Source organism: Gopherus flavomarginatus, chromosome 8 (assembly GCF_025201925.1).
Source record: "Gopherus flavomarginatus isolate rGopFla2 chromosome 8, rGopFla2.mat.asm, whole genome shotgun sequence".
Classification (NCBI taxonomy): domain Eukaryota; kingdom Metazoa; phylum Chordata; order Testudines; family Testudinidae; genus Gopherus; species Gopherus flavomarginatus.
In genome coordinates this window covers 114,609,393-114,627,724 of record NC_066624.1, presented here as the reverse complement: position 1 = coordinate 114,627,724, position 18,332 = coordinate 114,609,393, and the positions used below count along the sequence as shown (strand labels likewise).

At 48.0% G+C, this 18,332-nt stretch overlaps 2 protein-coding genes across 2 annotated transcripts in view; both read left to right on the top strand.

Moving 5' to 3' along the window:
• Nucleotides 1–18,332, top strand: part of LOC127056288 (very long-chain specific acyl-CoA dehydrogenase, mitochondrial-like) — a 215,433-nt gene that overhangs the window by 110,267 nt on the left and 86,834 nt on the right. The gene's annotated exons all lie outside the window — the stretch shown is intronic.
• The window catches only part of LOC127056224 (D-beta-hydroxybutyrate dehydrogenase, mitochondrial-like), a 47,062-nt gene that overhangs the window by 9,774 nt on the left and 18,956 nt on the right, over nt 1–18,332 (top strand). The window contains exon 2 of the mRNA XM_050963740.1: nt 4,189–4,299. Within this exon, the coding sequence (XP_050819697.1) occupies nt 4,189–4,299 (111 nt within the window). The remainder of the gene's footprint in view (nt 1–4,188; nt 4,300–18,332) is intronic.

The following is an 18,332-nucleotide window of genomic DNA, read 5'->3' as shown; positions in this document are numbered from 1 at the left end:
GGGACCTTCATGTTTGCAAGCATTCAGGGCTTGTCTACACTTACTGGGGGATCAATGAGAGGCGATCGATGCATTGGTGGTCAGTTTAGTGGGTTTAGTGAAGACCCATTAAATCGACAGCCAATCGCTCTCCGGTCAACTCCTGTACTCCACTGGATCGAGAAGAGTAGGGTGTCGACGGGAGAGCATCTCCCGTCAATATCGCATAGTGTGGACCCTGCGGTAAATAGATCTAAACGATGTCGATTTGTGTTACACTATTCATATAACTCAAATTGCGTAGCTTAGGTCAGATTTCCCCTGTAGTGTAGACAAGGCCTCAGTTAACCTGATTTTCAAATGTTGAGGGGTGCTGCTTGGGTGATCATTTGAATATCTTCTAAGCAGTCTTTCTAGGAGACAGAATAAAGAGCAGGAACATGGCATGTACACAGTGATATATTTTGAAAGGTGTACATTTGCACAGCCACACCTCTATATGGGAGATGTGTGTGTAGCACGTCTAAGTACTTATATATCACAGTAGTATCCAAATACCTTACAGTTATTAATGTATTTATTATGCTCATGGCATCCTGTGAGGCCAGACCGTGCTACTGTCTCCATTTTAGATGGAGGAAACTGAGGCACAGAGCCACTAAGTGATTAGCCGCAGGTCACACAGGGAATCTGTGGCAGAGCCATGCATTGAACGTCCTGAATCCCAGCCTAGAGCTTTACCACAGATGCCCCCTCTCAATGGGTTTATTGGTGCTATTAGCAGTCCACCTTCACAGATCTGTTCTCCCAGCTGGATGCAGGCACATGCCCTACCAGTGTCACTGAGCCTGGCCCAGATCTGTTCATCTCACAGCAGAGATCCCAAAGTAGAATGAAGGTGAGCCTATCCGGAGACGAGAGGAGAATAGAACCTGCCATGTGAAGTACAATGGTCTCTCTTTCTGTGTCTCATTAACTAGGCAGCAGTTTAGTTTGTTACATCATAGGCTGAGGAGTGTCCCTTACAGCAGTGGCTGTCAATCTTTCCAGACTAATGTACTCCTTTGAGGAGTCTGATATGTCTTGCGTACCCCACGTTTCACCTCACTTAAAATATACTTGCTTACAAAATCAGACATCATAATACAAAAGTGTCACAGCACATTATTAGTGAAGTATTCCTGGCTTTCTCATTTTTACCATATAATTATAAAATAAAGCAATTGGAATATAAATATTGTACTTACATTTCAGTGTACAGAGCAGTATAAACGCACCATTGTATGAAATTTTAATTTATACCTACTTTGCTAGTGCTTTTTATGTAGCCTGTTGTAAAACTAGGCAGATATCTAGATGAGGTGATGTGCCCCCTGGAGAGCTCTGCTTACCCCCAGGGATACACATATCCCTGGCTGAGAGCCACTGCCTTACAGAATTGTAGGAACTGGGGATGGAAAAGATCTATTAGGTCTAATTTAGCCTGCCCCTCACAGAGCAGGGCAGTTTATCCCCCTTCAGTATAGTGGAGTTCTTTAGGGATGGAGACTGCCCACAGTCCTTGCAGGCCAGGCAGCCCTCTTGCCCTTGGATAATGTACCCACCAGCTACGTGCCAGAGGATAACAAAGCTAGCGATGGGATCATGAGATCACTGGCTCCTCCCCAAGGAACAGGGCACCAGCTAAAGTGACTCCTGGGACCCAGTTCTGCAGCTGCTGCATACAAGCAGCTCCTCTGCTGCCAATCATTTCATTACTGGCAAGTAAGATAATAGTAAATGCTATTGGCAAGGTTTATATGTTAAATATATTCCTTAGATTTTCCCCAGAGGCAGACATAGTTAAGAGGGGTTCATTAAAGTGCTTTCATTTACTTTGTTTCATTTCTTGCTTATTTTGTTACTGGAGGATGCAAAACAGTTGCCCAGTTCTAAAAACTGTTGAGCTAATGAATCTCAAACTGATAGAGTCCACTCCCCTTTCTATGGATCGGCGTTTGTTTCACTCAGCTGATCTGTGCCCTGGTAAGATTGGCTGATAGGGGACCTGATTACAATTAGTTGTGGCTCGTTTTGCTCCCTCTTGCCTGGCTCCAGAATAGCCCTGGAAGTGACAAGAACTGGCCAGTCTCTGTTCGGTTCCTGAACTTTCTGGAACAGAGCTGACATACAGCAGGGAGAGGGATGAGCCATTCTGACCCCGGAGAGGGAGAGGGCGAGGGCAGCAGTGTAGTGCTGGAGGTGAGTAGAGATGGCCATGATAAGTTTCCACAGCCTGGTTCATGCTGGGCCTGACTCAGTGCCAGTGAGAACAGAATCAAGCCTCGTATATTTAAATTCTCATTTCCCTTTTGTCCTTCATATCATGGTTTGTGCCTGCAACTTGCTTCAAGCACAGCTTAAATTTAGGATCATTAAGTCTGTAAATGAGCTTGTAAAAGCAACAACACCTCCAGTGGGTAAAGGAGGGGATGTTATTCATTCCCTTATCAGTTTCTGCTCTGCCTTCTGTCAATGATCTGATCCTTATTATACTGTAGTTCTTCCATATTAAACTTCTTTCCTTATTATTGCTACATACATCAGCAAAAACCAACAAAATAGGAGAATGAGCAATCAGCCCCATGTTATCTGGAAGGGACAGCTGGACAGGTTGCCCTAGTGTAGGGCTCTTATTCCAGAAGCTGTCTCTTGTGGCATAACACAGGGAATATTGGGTTGTCAGCCACTCCCCAAAGACATTTTAGACCTAAGTTCCTTATTGCTTCCTCTTACCCTTTTTTATTGTATAGCATCATCGCCTGAAAGATAGTGCCTCAAGGGAGCCTGTACAAACACCATATTATACAGCCCTAGCTTCGGTTTGGAGAGCTACAGACCATTACAGCCATAAACACAGGGCACACAGTTTAGTGTTGCTGGCTCACTTAAACTTTAAAATTTAATTGTTTCACATAACTGAAGGTACCATGATGAACAGAATAGGAGACGGCGAGTTCAGTCAGACGGAAGGGAGTATGTGTTAGGAGTTAGAGCGCAAGATTGTGTCTTTTAAGGACTTCTGGGTTACTGTGTGACATTAGAATTGGAAAAGGTGCAGAAAAGGGCAACAAAAATGATTAGGGGTATGGAACGGCTACCATATGAGGAGAGATTAATAAGACTGGGACTTTTCATCTTGGAAAAGAGGCGACTGGGGGGGATATGGTAGAGCACGGCTCAGCAACCTTCGGCATGCGACCCATCAGGGTAATCGGCTGGTGGGCCGCAAGACATCAGCAACGTTTGTGTCCATCCTGATGGGGAGCAATAACAATACCACCTAGCTCTTATATAGCATTTTTTCATCCATCAAGCTCAAGCAACATAAGTAGCATTATACCCATTTTTTCAGGTGGGGAAACTGAGGCACAGCAGTGCAGTAACTTGTCCAAGGTCACCCAGCAGGGCAGAGGCAGGGCTGTGAATAGACCCCAGGTTTCCCAAGTCCCAGTCCAGTGCTCCTCCCAACTGCTGTGTTCAGCCTACTAGATGAGTTTGAATATGTTTTGTGAAATTTTGGTGTCATCTCTTATTGCTGGTGTCTGAAATTTTGCTGCCTTTTTCTGTCTATGTTGATTTACTTTTTAAAAAGGGAACTGTTGTCAGTGTCATTGTAGCATAAATAATCTGTTTTTCTTGTTAAAATGGAAGCATGTTTTATGAGATGGGTTGTACGTTGCATTTTCAAGAGCTCATGGCATTTCTGGACAAAAGTGCCCACATTCTGATCTCATTTACACTGGTGTAAACCAGGAGAAATCCAATGCAGTTAGTCTGGTGTAAAATCATGTGACAGCAGAGTCATGCCCATTGTGCCTTGCAGCTAGTGGTGTCATTTATGGCTGTGCACAGGGGATGTGAAATGGTGCCAATGATATAACTATAGAGGATTTTGTCTGGTAATGTCTCACACTCATTGTGCATGAGTGTAAATGGCAGTGCAAGGGGCGGGGTAGAATCTGGACAACTTCAGAGCAATTTAGGGCTTGTTAACATATGGTGTAGCCAATATCTCTACTAAAATACTATTGACGTGTGCTAAGCCTGCTCGCGGGGCTGCACCGTTCCTATGTACTGTAATTTTAATAGGGTTCTGCAGCATTGTAATAGCTCCTGCTCTCACAGAGTGTATCCACTCCCTCTAAACTGTTGGCTTCCCCTGCACAGGTTGATGGGAAGGCAGTGCTAATAACAGGCTGTGACAAAGGGTTTGGACACGCCTTGGCAAAGCAGCTGCATGCACATGGATTCACTGTCTTTGCTGGCTGTTTGCTGGCGGTGAGTACTACATTAAGTTAACTCTGTTAGAGGTTGTGAAGGGCATATTTTAAAGGGATATTAACATGCTGATTTAAAGTCTGTATCAATGAAAATGTGTCTGCATTTTTAAAAAAAATGCAAATTAAACATTTTCTCTGCTTAAACTTCAACATTTCTTGCTCAGCATTGCGAGTCAATCAGCTGGCCGTGGAAAAGCCCTAACAGACTATCAAATCAATAGGTCCTTCAGCCAAGAAAACTGCCCCACCCAAATCTCTTATTGGAGACATCATCGACAGAAGCAAATAGATGCAATGCCAGGTGGAGCACTCCCAGGAACTCTGTTCATGTTAAAGCACTGTTTCTGAAGCAGCTATAAATGAGATCTTCAGATTACCAAAGATCTTGATATAGAACCGTCTGTAAATGAGTCTGTAAAGTCAGTTGCCTGCTAGCACCAGGAATGGCTACATCGGGTCGGCAACCTTTCAGAAGTGGTGTGCCGAGTCTTCATTTATTCACTCTGATTTAAGGTTTCACGTGCCAGTAATACATTTTAATGTTTTAAGACAGTCTCTTTCTATAAGTCTATAATATATAACTAAACTATTGTTGTATATAAAGTAAATAAGGTTTTTAAAATGTTTAAGAAGATTCATTTAAAATTAAATAAAAATGCAGAGCCCTCCTGGATCCTTGGCCAGGACCTGGCAGTGTGAGTGCCACTGAAAATCAGCTTGCGTGCCGCCTTTGGCACGCGTGCCATAGGTTGCCTACTTCTTAGCTACATGAAAAGATGAAATTCCATCTGAAGTACAGAAGAAAGGAGAACAGGTGTCAGATTTTTTTTTTTGCAATTTTTTTTTTTTTAAGTTTTATTTGTGCTGGTCTCCAACCAAGAATTTAACATTTACTCCAACATTTCCAAGTATCAGTTATTTTTTTCCTTGGTGTCTAATAGCAGATTTTTTTTTTCGGAGCCCACACTAGAGGAAACACAGTTTTATAAGTATTTACCATAGAACAACATTATTATTATGAATTATGACTGTAAACGTCAGACTTGCTGGGCAGCCAGCTGAGGCAGGAGCTGGAACAGGGACTGGCTAGCATGGAAGCAGGCAAAGGCAGGAGCAGGCTGCAGCAGGGCTGGGTAGAGTAGAAGCAGTCTGTCAGGATTACTAGGCAATGGGTGTGTTCCTGGCCTGGTGGTGGTGTTGAGCAGACTGGAGACTCTGCTTCCCTTAGGAGCCTGTATGCCTGTCTTGGGATCAGCTGGGTGGGTCCTCACCTGTGGATTGGCTGAACCCGGGTTGGATGCATGGGGCCTATCATGAGAGCTGCAGGTAATTGCTTCTGATGACTCATCACACTGTCTCAGGCAGGGCCAGTGCAATCATTTAGGCGACCTAGGCGGTTGCCTATGGCACTGGGATTTGGGGGGGTGCCATTTTCTTCGACAGCGACCTTGGTGGCCAGCTCTTTGGCCACCCTGGTTGCCACCGACATTTAGGCAGAGGGAGCTGGGGCAGGGGGATGTGGGGAGGGCCGCCTGCAGCAAGTAAGGGGGTGGGGGCGGCACACAGGGGAACTGCCCGCCCCAGCTCACTCCTGCCCCACCTCCTCCCCGAGCACACCGTAGCTGATTCACTTCTCCCATCTCCTAGGCTTGCGGCGCCTAAGCTGATTGGCGCTGCAAGCCTGGGAGATGGGAGAAGTGAAGCAGCAATGGCATGCTCGGGGTGCTTGTGCGTGGAGCAGGGGTGAGCTGGGGTAGGGGGGTGCCTCAGGGCAGAGGGTGGGGGGTGGACAGCTGCCGCAAGGGGGCCATCTCAGGGTGGAGGGGGAGGAGCTGCTGCGTGGGGAGGTGCCTCAGAGCGGGACCGCGGGGAGGGTGGAGGGCGCAAGGTGGAAGTTTCACCTAGGGCGCGAAACATCCTTGCACCGGCCCTGGTCTCAGGGATGACTCATCAGGCTTAGGCCATCTCAGAGGTAACTGGTTTGGGAAGGCTCAGGTCAGAGGTAACTGGTCACATCAGATGGTGCATATGTTTAAACATAACGTCTTGCTTTCCTGCCAGAGGGCAGGAGGGGAACCGCAAGACATGAAGGACACCAACATCATAATGTTGGACAAAACCAAAGGAGATTGGAGTGATTGCAGCAGCTGCAAAGGAATCTCTCTCTTTAATGTTGTGGGCAAGGCATTTGTGCGGGTCATTCTCCAAAGACTGCAAGTTCTTGCGGAACGTGTATATCCAGAGACTCAGTGAGGCTTCTGTGCTGACAGATCAGCTATCGACATGGTCTTGAGACTGAGTCAACTGCAAGAAAAGTGTCAAGAACAAGGAAAATCTCTCTACATGGACTTCATAAATCTTACAAGGGCTTTGAACTGATCAGCGGGAAGGGCCTTTTCCGACTGCTAGAGAGGATTGGCTGGGCCCCAGTCCTCCTCAGTCTGATCACCATTACACTGCACTATAGCCTTCATGCCATCATGGAAAGATAAAAATCAATCTGACAGCTTTGAAATCTGCAGTGGTGTCAAACAGGAATGTGTTTAAGCACCAACACTTTTGGTATAGTCTCCTCTCTGCTGCTTGATCATACTTTCTAGCACCAAGGCAGTACATCCCCATACACAATCAGATGGGAATGTCTTCAGCATCACACATCTTAAGAGCAAAAGTCAAAGTCAAATGCATGCTGATAAGAGAATTTTTTTTGCTGTTGCTCAGGAATTGGACTTATTAACCACTCATGATATTGTAACATGACACACAATAACTGAACTGCTTCAGTGCTTATACCGTTGTGTGTTGAAACGGATATTTATTTGTGTTACTGTGGTGCCCAGGAGTCCTAGTCATGGACCAGAACCCCATTGCACTAGGCGTACAAAAACAGAACAAAGTGACAGCCCCTACCCCAAGAAGCTTGCAGCCTTAGTATAAGACAAATGACAACAGTTGGATACAGACAGATGGAGGAGGACAAGTATATGATGAAAGAATATTGCTTGGCATGACAGGCAGTGAGCTCTGCACACCAGCAGTCTAACCCATGTCATGTTTTTTGTAGGCCCCCTAGCGAAGTGGGGCGCTGAGGGGATTTGAAGGTGGATAGTGAGGTAGCTAGCGATATTATCATTGTCCTACTCGCTTGTTCTGCCATATCAGTGTAGACTGTAAGTTCTTGGGCAGTGGCCAAAGCTCTTGTGAACTCTGCTTGGTTGGGAGGAGAGGCCATCTAGCATATTTGGGATGTATGAAAAATAAGGCAGGGAGAGACTTCCAGAGCTTCAGACAATTCAGGGCAAATGTGCTTCCAGCAGGCCCATCTCCTCTCCCGTTCTGTCCCCCCCACCCCCCCCGGCTTTAAATCAGGGCTGTGGTTAGCTTAAGTGTCTCCAACAATTGTAGCTGTAGTGGTATCCACAGGCACTGACTTTCTTCTTTCCAGGTGGGTGCTCCACCTCCGTTCCCATCTGAGGCCCCACCCCTACTCTGCCCCTTCCCCAAGGCCCCACCCTCACTCTGCCTCTTTCTGCCCCATCTCCCACTGCCTGCTGCCAAACAGCTGGTCGGTGGGGCTCCCCGAACAGTTGATTGGTGGGTGCTGAGCACCCACTATTTTTTTTCCATGGGTGCTCCAGCCCTGGAGCACCCACAGAGTCTGCTCCTATGGTGGTATCCCCTGGGCACATATGGGGGTCTCAGGAAGCTGGCTCCCAAACGCTCTACGATCACTGGCAGTGAGTACAGAGTATGGAGCACCAGAGCAGCATGCTCCCAGAAAGGCACGCAGCTCCTTTCTGCTCTGACTTCATCTTCCAAACAGTCCCCTGGAGTAGCCCCAGTGCAGGAGGCCTGGGGAGTGACATGCCTATTTATTTCCATGGGCCAAGCCTAGAGGAAAATTTAAAAAGGAGCAACTGAGAGAGCCAAGTCAATTCAGGTTTTGATATAACAACTGAAGATTTTACTAATAAGAGATTAAACAAAATGCAGGATTTTTAATATATTTTTTTTTACTTTTCTGTGTTCCTTTAAGATAATTTAAAGCTGACTAGGAAATGTTTGAAGGTGGTCAGTGTATCCAGGTGTTTGGATGGCTGGAGACCACAGCTGTACTCCCAGAAACCACCGCAGTACAGCTCAAACATGACCCACCCGGCTGCCTAGTGTCAGTGAAGGTTACGTTTGGTCATTGCACCAGAAAGGAAAGTTGGCCAGGCAAGACACCTCAGCTGACATACTTCATAACCTGGCAGAAGAAAGTCCTGTTGAGCAACTGCCATTGTATGAAAATTTCCATCCAAAGGCTCTGTAAATCCTCTATTACTAGCGTCATGCGGTGCTTTGAGCTGGCCCTTCGCTGCTGCGTCACGTTTCACCGCAGCATGCTTGGGCTTGAGATGGGAACAGCAGGTGGAAGGATGGAGCAAATGTGGAGTCGAATGTTTACAGGGAGGACTATTTCAGGAGATTGGCACACCAGTGGAGAGCAGAGAGAGCATTTGAGGGCAAATAAATGAACTAAATTGACCTCACAGTCAGCCTGACTATCTGGAGTTCTATATGACTAGTCTGGTAATTTTCAGAAGCAAGGAAGTTTCACCTCTTGGTCACAAGTTAAAACCTGACCCCAACTGGTATTGGCCTAGGAGGCAGAGTGATCTAGTGCAGGGTTTCTCAGTCTTTTAGGCTGGCGATGCCTCATTTAAAGTAAAAAATTATTTTCATCACCCGCACCATTCCTTAAACTTACTATAAAAGTAAAAATAAAAAATGTCTCACTGACAACAATACTAAACCTACAGAACTTACAGATGGATGCGTTTCTAGATGTTGAGAGTGAATGCTTGACCTTGCCGGGATTAGGGCAGCAAGTTTTTTTTGCTTTAGATTGTTATAAATTTTTCAACACCTTGCAACATTCCCAGCCCATGTCCCTTGCTTGCCTTTTGTGACCCCTTGGGGCTGTGGTCCACTGGTTGTCTAGTGGTTAGAGCTGGAAACATGGGGTCGATGCCCAGTGATATCACAGGCTTGCCGTATGACCTTGAGCAAGTTACACTACCACTCCGTGACTCAGTTTCCCATATGCACAAAGAATGTAATAATAATCACCCATCCTTGTAAAGCGATTTGGGATCCTTGGAGGACAGGTCATATGGAAGCATCACTATCACCTGTCTGTTCTGTGGCTTGCTGTTGGTTGCTTTATCAGAGCACAGGATTTTAATTCTTGTTTCCCTCAGGCTGTCACTTTTTAGAAACCTTATGGTCCCTGAAAGGTCTCTGCTGCCCCTTCAGCAATGGAAGGCGGCGGGGTCACATTCCAAAGGAGCCATACCCGTGTCTGCTACTTCTCACAGCTCCCGAGGTGCATTTTGGCCCCATGGTAGTTAGCGGGGCCCAAGTCATTAAACACTTCCTCTCCAGTTCTGTTTTACAGGCTGAGCTCCAGATTGTCCTGCTGGGACAAATGGGCACAGCTGTTTTAAATTGCAGCTCTTCTATGAGTTCCTCAAACAACAGGGATATGGCAGAGTAGCCTCTTGACTTCAGTGTGAGGCAGCAGGGAGGGGATGGTACAGGAATGGTGAATGGAGCCCCATAGATAATACCAGCCTGGGCAGAAAGCAGGTGAACAAGGATGTGGGACCTGTTCGACACTGGTGGAAGTTGGGAGCTCTTGGCACCCCCTGAGGTCAGGCCCTTCTGTAGTAAGATGCTGGTCTTCAGCATTTCTTCTGAATCTGCATTAATGCTGCACAGCGAATGGGCAGCATGTGTGAAAACTCCCTGGTAATGGGCTTTGGGCTAAGGAGCTAATTTGGACTAAATTGTCACTAGTAATCCGATTCCAGTAGGAATGGAAACATCCTGTGTCAGACCTGGTGCTGGAGCCATGTGAAGAGTCAATCCTCTAGGTCTCCCATGGCATCGTGGAAGCAGCGCAGATTCCTGGGCTACTCCCAATAAAACTCCCCACAACCACCCAGGCCTCCTCACACCTCGCCTGCCCCGTGACGCTGTGCTCCACGGGCCTCATGGTGACCTCCCCCCATCCCGCCCTGCAGTGCCGCACTCCATGGCCCACCTGGTGACACCCATGCCCCCGTCCTGCCCTGCGACACCGCACTCCACAGGCCTCATGGTGATCCCCATCCCACCCTGCAACGCCTCACTCCACAGGCCACCTGGTGACCTCTCCCCCCATCCGACCCAGTGATACCGCATTCCACGGGCCTCCTGGTGACCCCCCACATCCTGCCTGGTGACACTCCACTCCACGGGCCTCCTGGTCACCCCCCACCGTCCCGCCCTGTGGCAGCACACTCCATAGGCCTCCTGGTGACACCCCTCCCGTCCCGCCCGCTGACACCGCACTCCATGGGCCACCTGGTGACACCCCCGCCATCCCGCCCGGTAACGCCGCACTCCATGGGCCTCCTGGTGACACCCCCTCCTCATCCCACCCTGCAACACCACACTCCACAGGCCTCATGGTGACCTCCCCACGTCCCGCCTTGCAATGTCGCACTGCACGGCCCACCTGGTGATGCCCATGCCCCCCCCGTCCCACCCGGTGATACCACACTCTGTGGGCCTCCTGGTGACCCCCCCAGTCCTGCCTGCTGACACCACACTCCACAGGCCTCCTGGTGACCCCCCCCCCCGTCCTGCCTGCTGACACTGTACTTCACGGGCTTCCTGGTGACCTCCGCCTGTCCCACCCTGTGACACCGCTCTCCACAGGCCTCCTGGTGACCTCTCCCCCCATCCGACCCAGTGATACCGCATTCCACGGGCCTCCTGGTGACCCCCCACATCCTGCCTGGTGACACTCCACTCCACGGGCCTCCTGGTCACCCCCCACCGTCCCGCCCTGTGGCAGCGCACTCCATAGGCCTCCTGGTGACACCTCCCCTGTCCCGCCCGCTGACACCGCACTCCATGGGCCACCTGATGACACCCCGTCCTCGTCCCACCCTGCAACACCACACTCCACAGGCCTCATGGTGACCTCCCCACGTCCCGCCTTGCAATGCCGCACTGCACGGCCCACCTGGTGATACCCATGCCCCCCCGTCCCACCCAGTGACACCACACTCTACGGGCCTCCTGGTGACCTCCACCTGTCCCACCCTGTGACACCGCTCTCCACAGGCCTCCTGGTGACCCACCCGCCTTGCCTAGTGATGCTCCCCGGATCTCCCCATGATCTGCCCACACTACCCAGTCACACTTTACTTCACAGGCCTTCCTCTGCCCCACATCATGACACCATGCTACAAGGACCTCCCTGTGTCCTTCCCACCTCACGATGCTGCACCCCCCGCCAGAGCATCCCCACCCCGCGACACTCCACAGGCCTCCTCACGCCCTGCCCATCCCATGACATGACCCCACAAGGGCATCGCTGAGACTTGCCTGCCCCATGACATGACCCCATGCCATATGGGCCTTGCTGTGACTGGCCTGACCCACATCATGATCCATGTCAGGACTGAACGGGCACTTTCCTATCCCAGGAGAGAGGAGAGAACTGAAAGAAAGAAGAAAGAGACTTGCCCGCGTGGAGGAGAAGGTTTTCTCTGCAGCTGGCCCCCAAGCACTGAAGCATCCTCCGAGCAGAGGAGGTGGCCAGGGCTGCGCTGTGAAGACACAAGCCGGCAGGGCAGAGCAAAGTCAACTCCAGTGAAAGCAGTCTGTGGTGAGCCACTGCAGCAAGGAGGGAGGGAGGGCCAGTTTCCCATGGGCGGGGGACATAGCTGTACTAGGTTAGTCACACAGGAATAGCAGCACAATGGGCACAGCCACAACACTAAACTTTTCTGCACACAAAGTGTAGCCTGCCTCCAACATGGCCAGGATGTGTGGCTGGACGCTTCACACAGTGCCGCCGAGTGACTACATGTCAGGCAGTTTAAGCTTCCCATCACATCTCCCCCCTTTTGTCTTTTCTGTATTTTAACTACTTTAAAATTGCTTTTTTTCCCCAAACTAACTTTTTGCATTTCAGTATGTGTCTGTGTATTACTCATCCCTGAATGGTACTGGTTCTTTAACTATACAGCTACAGTGGGTAACATCTTGGAGACTAGGCTGTCTTTCCCTTGCAGTGGCTGGCCTGGCAAGTTCGGAGTCGGTTCATCTTCCTCTTCCTTGTTCTGCATCTTGTTCTCAGTTGATTACTGAGTCTCTGGAACAAACTGAAGATGTCAACAGTTTCTGCTGAACTCCCCACCGCCTGTCTCAATGGTCTGTGACATGGGCGATGCATTCTTTTTCTTTACAACAACTGGAGTTCTCCATCCTTTTCCTTCATGGCCATCGGTTTCCAGATCAGGCGATTCTCTAACTGAGTGACGTTGGTTATAAAAATATTCATAACTATTTTTTGCCTTTTGATCTAATTCAGCCACTCCTCAACAGATCTGGCCACTTCGGGGCTAGATTCTTTTCCAGGGTTGGAACAGTAGACCTGAGTTGCCTTCCTATCAGGAGCTGGGCGAGGCTCCTGGTGTTCCTACTAAAGGAATGGCTCTTCCTGCTTCAGTATTTCATCACTATCTGTACTACCCTCTCAATTTCTCCATTTGCTTGTGGGTAACGGGGGCTGCTAGTGGCGTGTTCAAAGTAATACTCTGGAATGACGTAAATTCAGCTGCAGTGAATTGTGGTCCATTGTCTAGCAATAATTGTTCTGGAATACCAGAATGGGCTAATGTGCTCTTTAATTTCTTGGTAACACTGCAACACGTTGCATCTTTCTAATATATTATTTCAATATATCTAGAAAAATAGTCCATTTCAACTAGGTAATGATGTCCTCAGAATATGCATCAGTCTGCTGCTAGACTCCTGTAGGGGCTGTCTGGTAAAGATGTTAGAGAGACAGATGAGGGAGGTAATACCATTAATTGGACCAACTTCTGCTGGTGAAATATGCAAGCTTTTGAGCTACATAGAGCTTTTCTCCAGGTCTGGGAAAGTTGGTAGAGGTATTGCTACTAGATGCTCTTTGCGTGATGTCGGTCTGCTAGTTCTGCAGTGTTCACATGGAAACATTTTATTCATAGAATCATAGAATATCAGAGTTGGAAGGGATCTCAGGAGGTCATCTAGTCCAACCCCCTGCTCAAAGCAGAACCAATCCCCAACTAAATCATCCCAGCCAGGGCTTTGTCAAGCCTGACCTTAAAAACCTCTAAGGAAGGAGATTCCACCACCTCCCTAGGTAACCCATTCCAGTGCTTCACCACCCTCCTAGTGAAAAGGTTTTTCCTAATATCCAACCTAAACCTCCGCCACTGCAAGTGAGACCATTAATCCTTGTTCTGTCATCTGCCACCACTGAGAACAGTCTAGATCCATCCTCTTTGGAACCCCCTTTCAGGTAGTTGAAAGCAGCTATCAAATCCCCCCTCACTCTTCTCTTCTGCAGACTAAATAATCCCTTCATGTCCTTGCTGATTCCAGGCCACCACACTGACGGATTGGCTCATTCATGGCATTTAGCTAGTCCTTGATGACCTGGATGGATGAGGTCTAGAATTTCTCCTCTCAAAGCACTTTGGATGATAGTACAATCACCTTTAATCATTAGGCCATTGGACTCGCTTAATTGTCTGCGTACAGCAAAGCAGTCTCTTGTCACAGGTGGTCTTGTGTTCTTCAGATACTAGGGCCACCCTGCCCGAATGTAGCTAAAAACTTCTTGACGTTGCTCTTTGTAGCGGGTATAGTTTCCTGCCTGACACTTGTCTGTAAGTTTCCACAGCATCTACAAAAGCCTTTTCATCTTCTTCTGGCCCACAGGTGTTTGAGTACAATGCAGGGCTCCGTGACAGCGTGTCTGCTGTTACCAGATTTTTACTAGGAGTATATTCAGCGATAAGGTTAAATTGCATGAGCCTGTTCAAAAGACATTGGCATCTCATTGGTGCTTGATATAGGTCTTTTCCATTGATAAGGGTTACAAGAGGTTTATGGGCAGTTATCAGTTTAAAGGAACGTAATTCATGCAGATATCTGTAGGAGTTCTCACATGCTCATACACGTGCCAAGGCACTCCTTTTCAATCAGTGCATATCGTTTTTCTGCTTTGGTAAGTGTACAAGAGCAGAATCCAGCTGGCTTCAGCTCAGATCCGTATACCTGCAGCAGTACACCAGCAAGGACATAGCTACTGGCATTGGCAGTGCCCATTGTGTGTGTGTTTGCATTGTAGAACATTGAAACTGGAACAGCTGAGATAATTTATTTTACCCTTTTGCAGGCAATCTCCTGATTTGGCCCCCATAAACTGGATGGTATTGTACCTTAATAGTTCATTCAAGGATTTTGCCACTGTAGAAAGATCTTCAGGTATTAGCCAAAATAAATTATCATCCCCGTTAAGTATCTCAGTTCTGGAACAAATGCATTCAATTCTCTAATTGCTTTTACTTGCTCAGAGCCAAGACTAATTCCATCTTTGTTTATTATCTGTCCCCAAAGTTAATTTTGGTGTAGGTGGAAAACACACTTTTCTTTATTTAGCTTGAGTCCAGGTTCACTGATTAAGCTCAGACTTTTACTGAGGGTTTTGTCTTGTTTTCCACTGATGACCCATATACTAAAATTTTGTCCATAAAAATGACAACCCCGTTTATGTTCTTTAGCCGCTCTGCCATCTTTCTTTGGAAAATGTCAGGAATTCTGGTAATCCCGAAATGTAATCTTTGAAAGTACAATCTCCCAAGTTGTGTAATGAATATAGTCAATGTAGCGCTCTCTTAGAAACCACTTGAGGCATCAAATTTGGAGAAAACAGTAGCTCCTGCCATGTCAGGAAGCAAGTTTCCGAGTGCTGGAAGGATATAGTTTTCTCCTGCTACTGCTTCAGTAAGTCTTTTAGGATCCATACAGGTTTGTATTTTTCCCTATAACAGGTACCATCGGTGCAGACCATGCAGTTGGCTCAGATCTTTTCTTGATTATGTCACTCTTTTCCATTCCCTTTAACTCAGTTTCTACTGTATGAAGTAATGGGATAGGAATTTTGTGGGGCATATGTACGCTATGTGGTTCAGCAGCCTTTCTACTGCATCCCCTTTTAAAAATCCAGTACACCAAATAGTCTATCTCCTCCTTCCACCTTTCTCACTCCATCCATCATGGCAACCACACTGAGACAGAGGAGACTGTCAGCCTCTGATCACATCCACAGTAATATTAAAGCTTTTGTCTTTGGAGGTTGCTTCTGTGGAAAACTGTCCAGTGCTGCCAAAAAACCTGGGGGCTTATTTAGGACAGTATCTGCTGGTTTCAGCTCTAGGAGAGGTTGAAGTTGATTAGAAGGCCCTTCTGGTATGACTGTTGCATCCACACCTGAATCTATTTTAAAATTAAGTCTTGCCTCAGATATTCAGTTTCACCCTCCAGGCTGGCTCTGTGTCATTACCTGTGACTGAGTCCAGAAGAAAGGTCTCTTGACTTTCCGTGCTCACTTCCTGTACTGCATGTGTGCAGCCGGGTGATGGGGTATGCAGACCCCACACTGGACAACAAGGGGTGAATGAGCTAGTGTGGGCTCAGGTGGTGCTGCCCCGTAGCAGATGTGAGAAATGGCAGGTTGAAGAGGGAGAACCCCAGCTCAGTTGATGGCAGACCAGGGAAGAGAGCAGACCTTCAGTCCTCAGCTGCTGGAGAGAGGGCAGACTGAAGGCAGAGCTCCCCAGCTGACTGTTGCCCAATGGCCCCTTCCTGAGGGGAGGGAGGCCAGATGCTGACTCACCTTGAGAGGGAACCACTGCCTTCTGTTACCTGTAAATGCAGGTTAGAGCCCTAGACCAATGAGTGTCCTCTGAAGGAAGAGAGCCTTGACCCAGCTTTGGGATGAACGTCTGTGTTAATTCCCTTGTTTTTGTTCATTAACTACCCAGAAGAGGAGAGACTTTAAAGTGACCTGGCCAAAGGTCCAAGTTGCAGGAAGAGGCAGATGATCACAGCACCGGAATGACCATCAGCCGAAAGTACATGATGTGGAGAATTGCTATGCCACGCCCAGCCACAAGAAGGTGCTAGTTGTGAGTCAACCCCTTCATGGGCAGTCAGTGGCAAAATGTCCCGGTTTTGTGCATTTATGGGATTTGGCTCCTTTGGCTGAACAATCACCTCTTGGATTGTGACTTTCCCACATCATATGCAGCAATTGTAATAAATCCTCAAAAGCAATGTGGGGTAAGCCTCAGACATTCCTTTGAGGATTTATTACAATTGCTTTTTACAGCTGTGTTAATTTCCTGTCCTCACTTTGTAAGTCACTTCCTGTAGGTCTCTTTCTGGCGGCCTCTGGTCCCTGTTTTGATTTTTAATCCTCTCCAGTTGTCTTGTCATTTCTGTTGCTGTGTGAAGGGTTACATAGGACTGGAAGGGACCTCGAGAGGTCTTCTAGTTCCCTGCACTCATGGCAGGACTAAGTATTATCTAGAAATCTCTCTTAATTTGCAGTTTCTCTGATAGTCTGTTGCTAAAATACCTGGCGCTACTATCTCTAGTCTGCTCTTCCTTTTTATCCTCAAGATCATAGTTTTCTGTGATGTCGTACAAGCCTCCTATAAAAGATTCCACAGCCTCCCCAGTGTTTGGACATGCTGGTAAAAAATCTCTCGCTCATAAACCACACTAGGCTGAGGTATAAAATGCTCATCAAACTTAGCCAGCTCCCCCAGAGTAATTATATTTTTGTGGCTCTCCTCTCCAAAGACCAAGGATTGAAAGGTACATTCAGCTTCCCTGCACAGAGAGAACTAGCTTTCCCCTCCCCCGTCTCATTGTTGAGTTTACTTGCAATGCAAAAACGTGCAAAGTGCTCTGTCCAGTTGGGCCAGTCGGATGGTCTGTTGAAGCTGAAGCTCTCTGGTGCTTGGACCTTTAGCATTTTGGCAAAATTCTGTAGTTTCTGGTGTTTATCTTCTGACACCATGTTGTGTTAGTCACACAGACAGAGGCAAGATAAATGCTAGTCACAACAGTTTTATTGTAAAAAAAAGAGTGTAGACTGCCTCCGTCCCTCAGTAAAGATGGGGTGCAATATGCTTCGTACAGCACCAGGTAGTGACTAAAGATGTCCCCAGACCTGAAGAAGAGCTCTGGGATCCTCAAAAGCTTGTGCCTTCCATCCACAGAAGTTGATCCAATAAAAGTTATCACCCCCTCACTTTGTGTCTGTCACACATTATGATGCAGTTTAAACTTCCCCTCCCAGCCTGAAAGCACAGAAGCAGTAGAAAGAACAAATACAACAAAGAGCAGGCGAAGGGGTAGAAGTTGTGTCCCCAGGGTGATGGAGCTGCTGCTGTCGGAATCTGGGCACCAAGCCCAGACTCTGCTGATAAATCAACACCATGACATGGATGAGGTTCTGGGGGCAGTTTTATCTTGCATGAGGACCCATCTGCAAGAGGGATGAGTCCCCTGTATGGTTCTTCCCGGGCACCAGGGGAGAAAAGGAGGCAGATGGCGCAGTGGGAGCACCAGGTCTGCACACTTCTCTCCCTGTTTTGTACCCAATGTGCATTCTCTTGGATGACCTCTCCTCCCTCCCAGAGACCCAAGAGTACATCATGGTGCAGAGTCAGGAGCAGCAAGGGTCAGTGACACAGACCCAAAAAACCATCCAGGAAACAACTCAGGCAACGGGAATAACGTAGCTGAAGTCGAATTTCTAAAATCGAGATACTCACCAGTCTGGACGGGGCGCCATCGATGTCCGCGGCTCTCCGCGTCGATTCCGGAACTCCGTTCGGATTGATGGAGTTCCGGAATCGATGTAAGCGCGCTCGGGGATCGATACACCGCGTCCAGACTAGACGCGATATATCGATCCCCGAGCAATCGATTTTAACCCGCCGATGCCGCGGGTTAGTCTGGACGAGGGCTATGAGTAGGAGGCACAGAGCAGAATCCTTGGGGTGGTGGGGGGTACAGTGAGACACTGCAACAGTCCTGGGAAGTATGCCTGGCCTGAGTACTCCTGCAGCCCTCCCA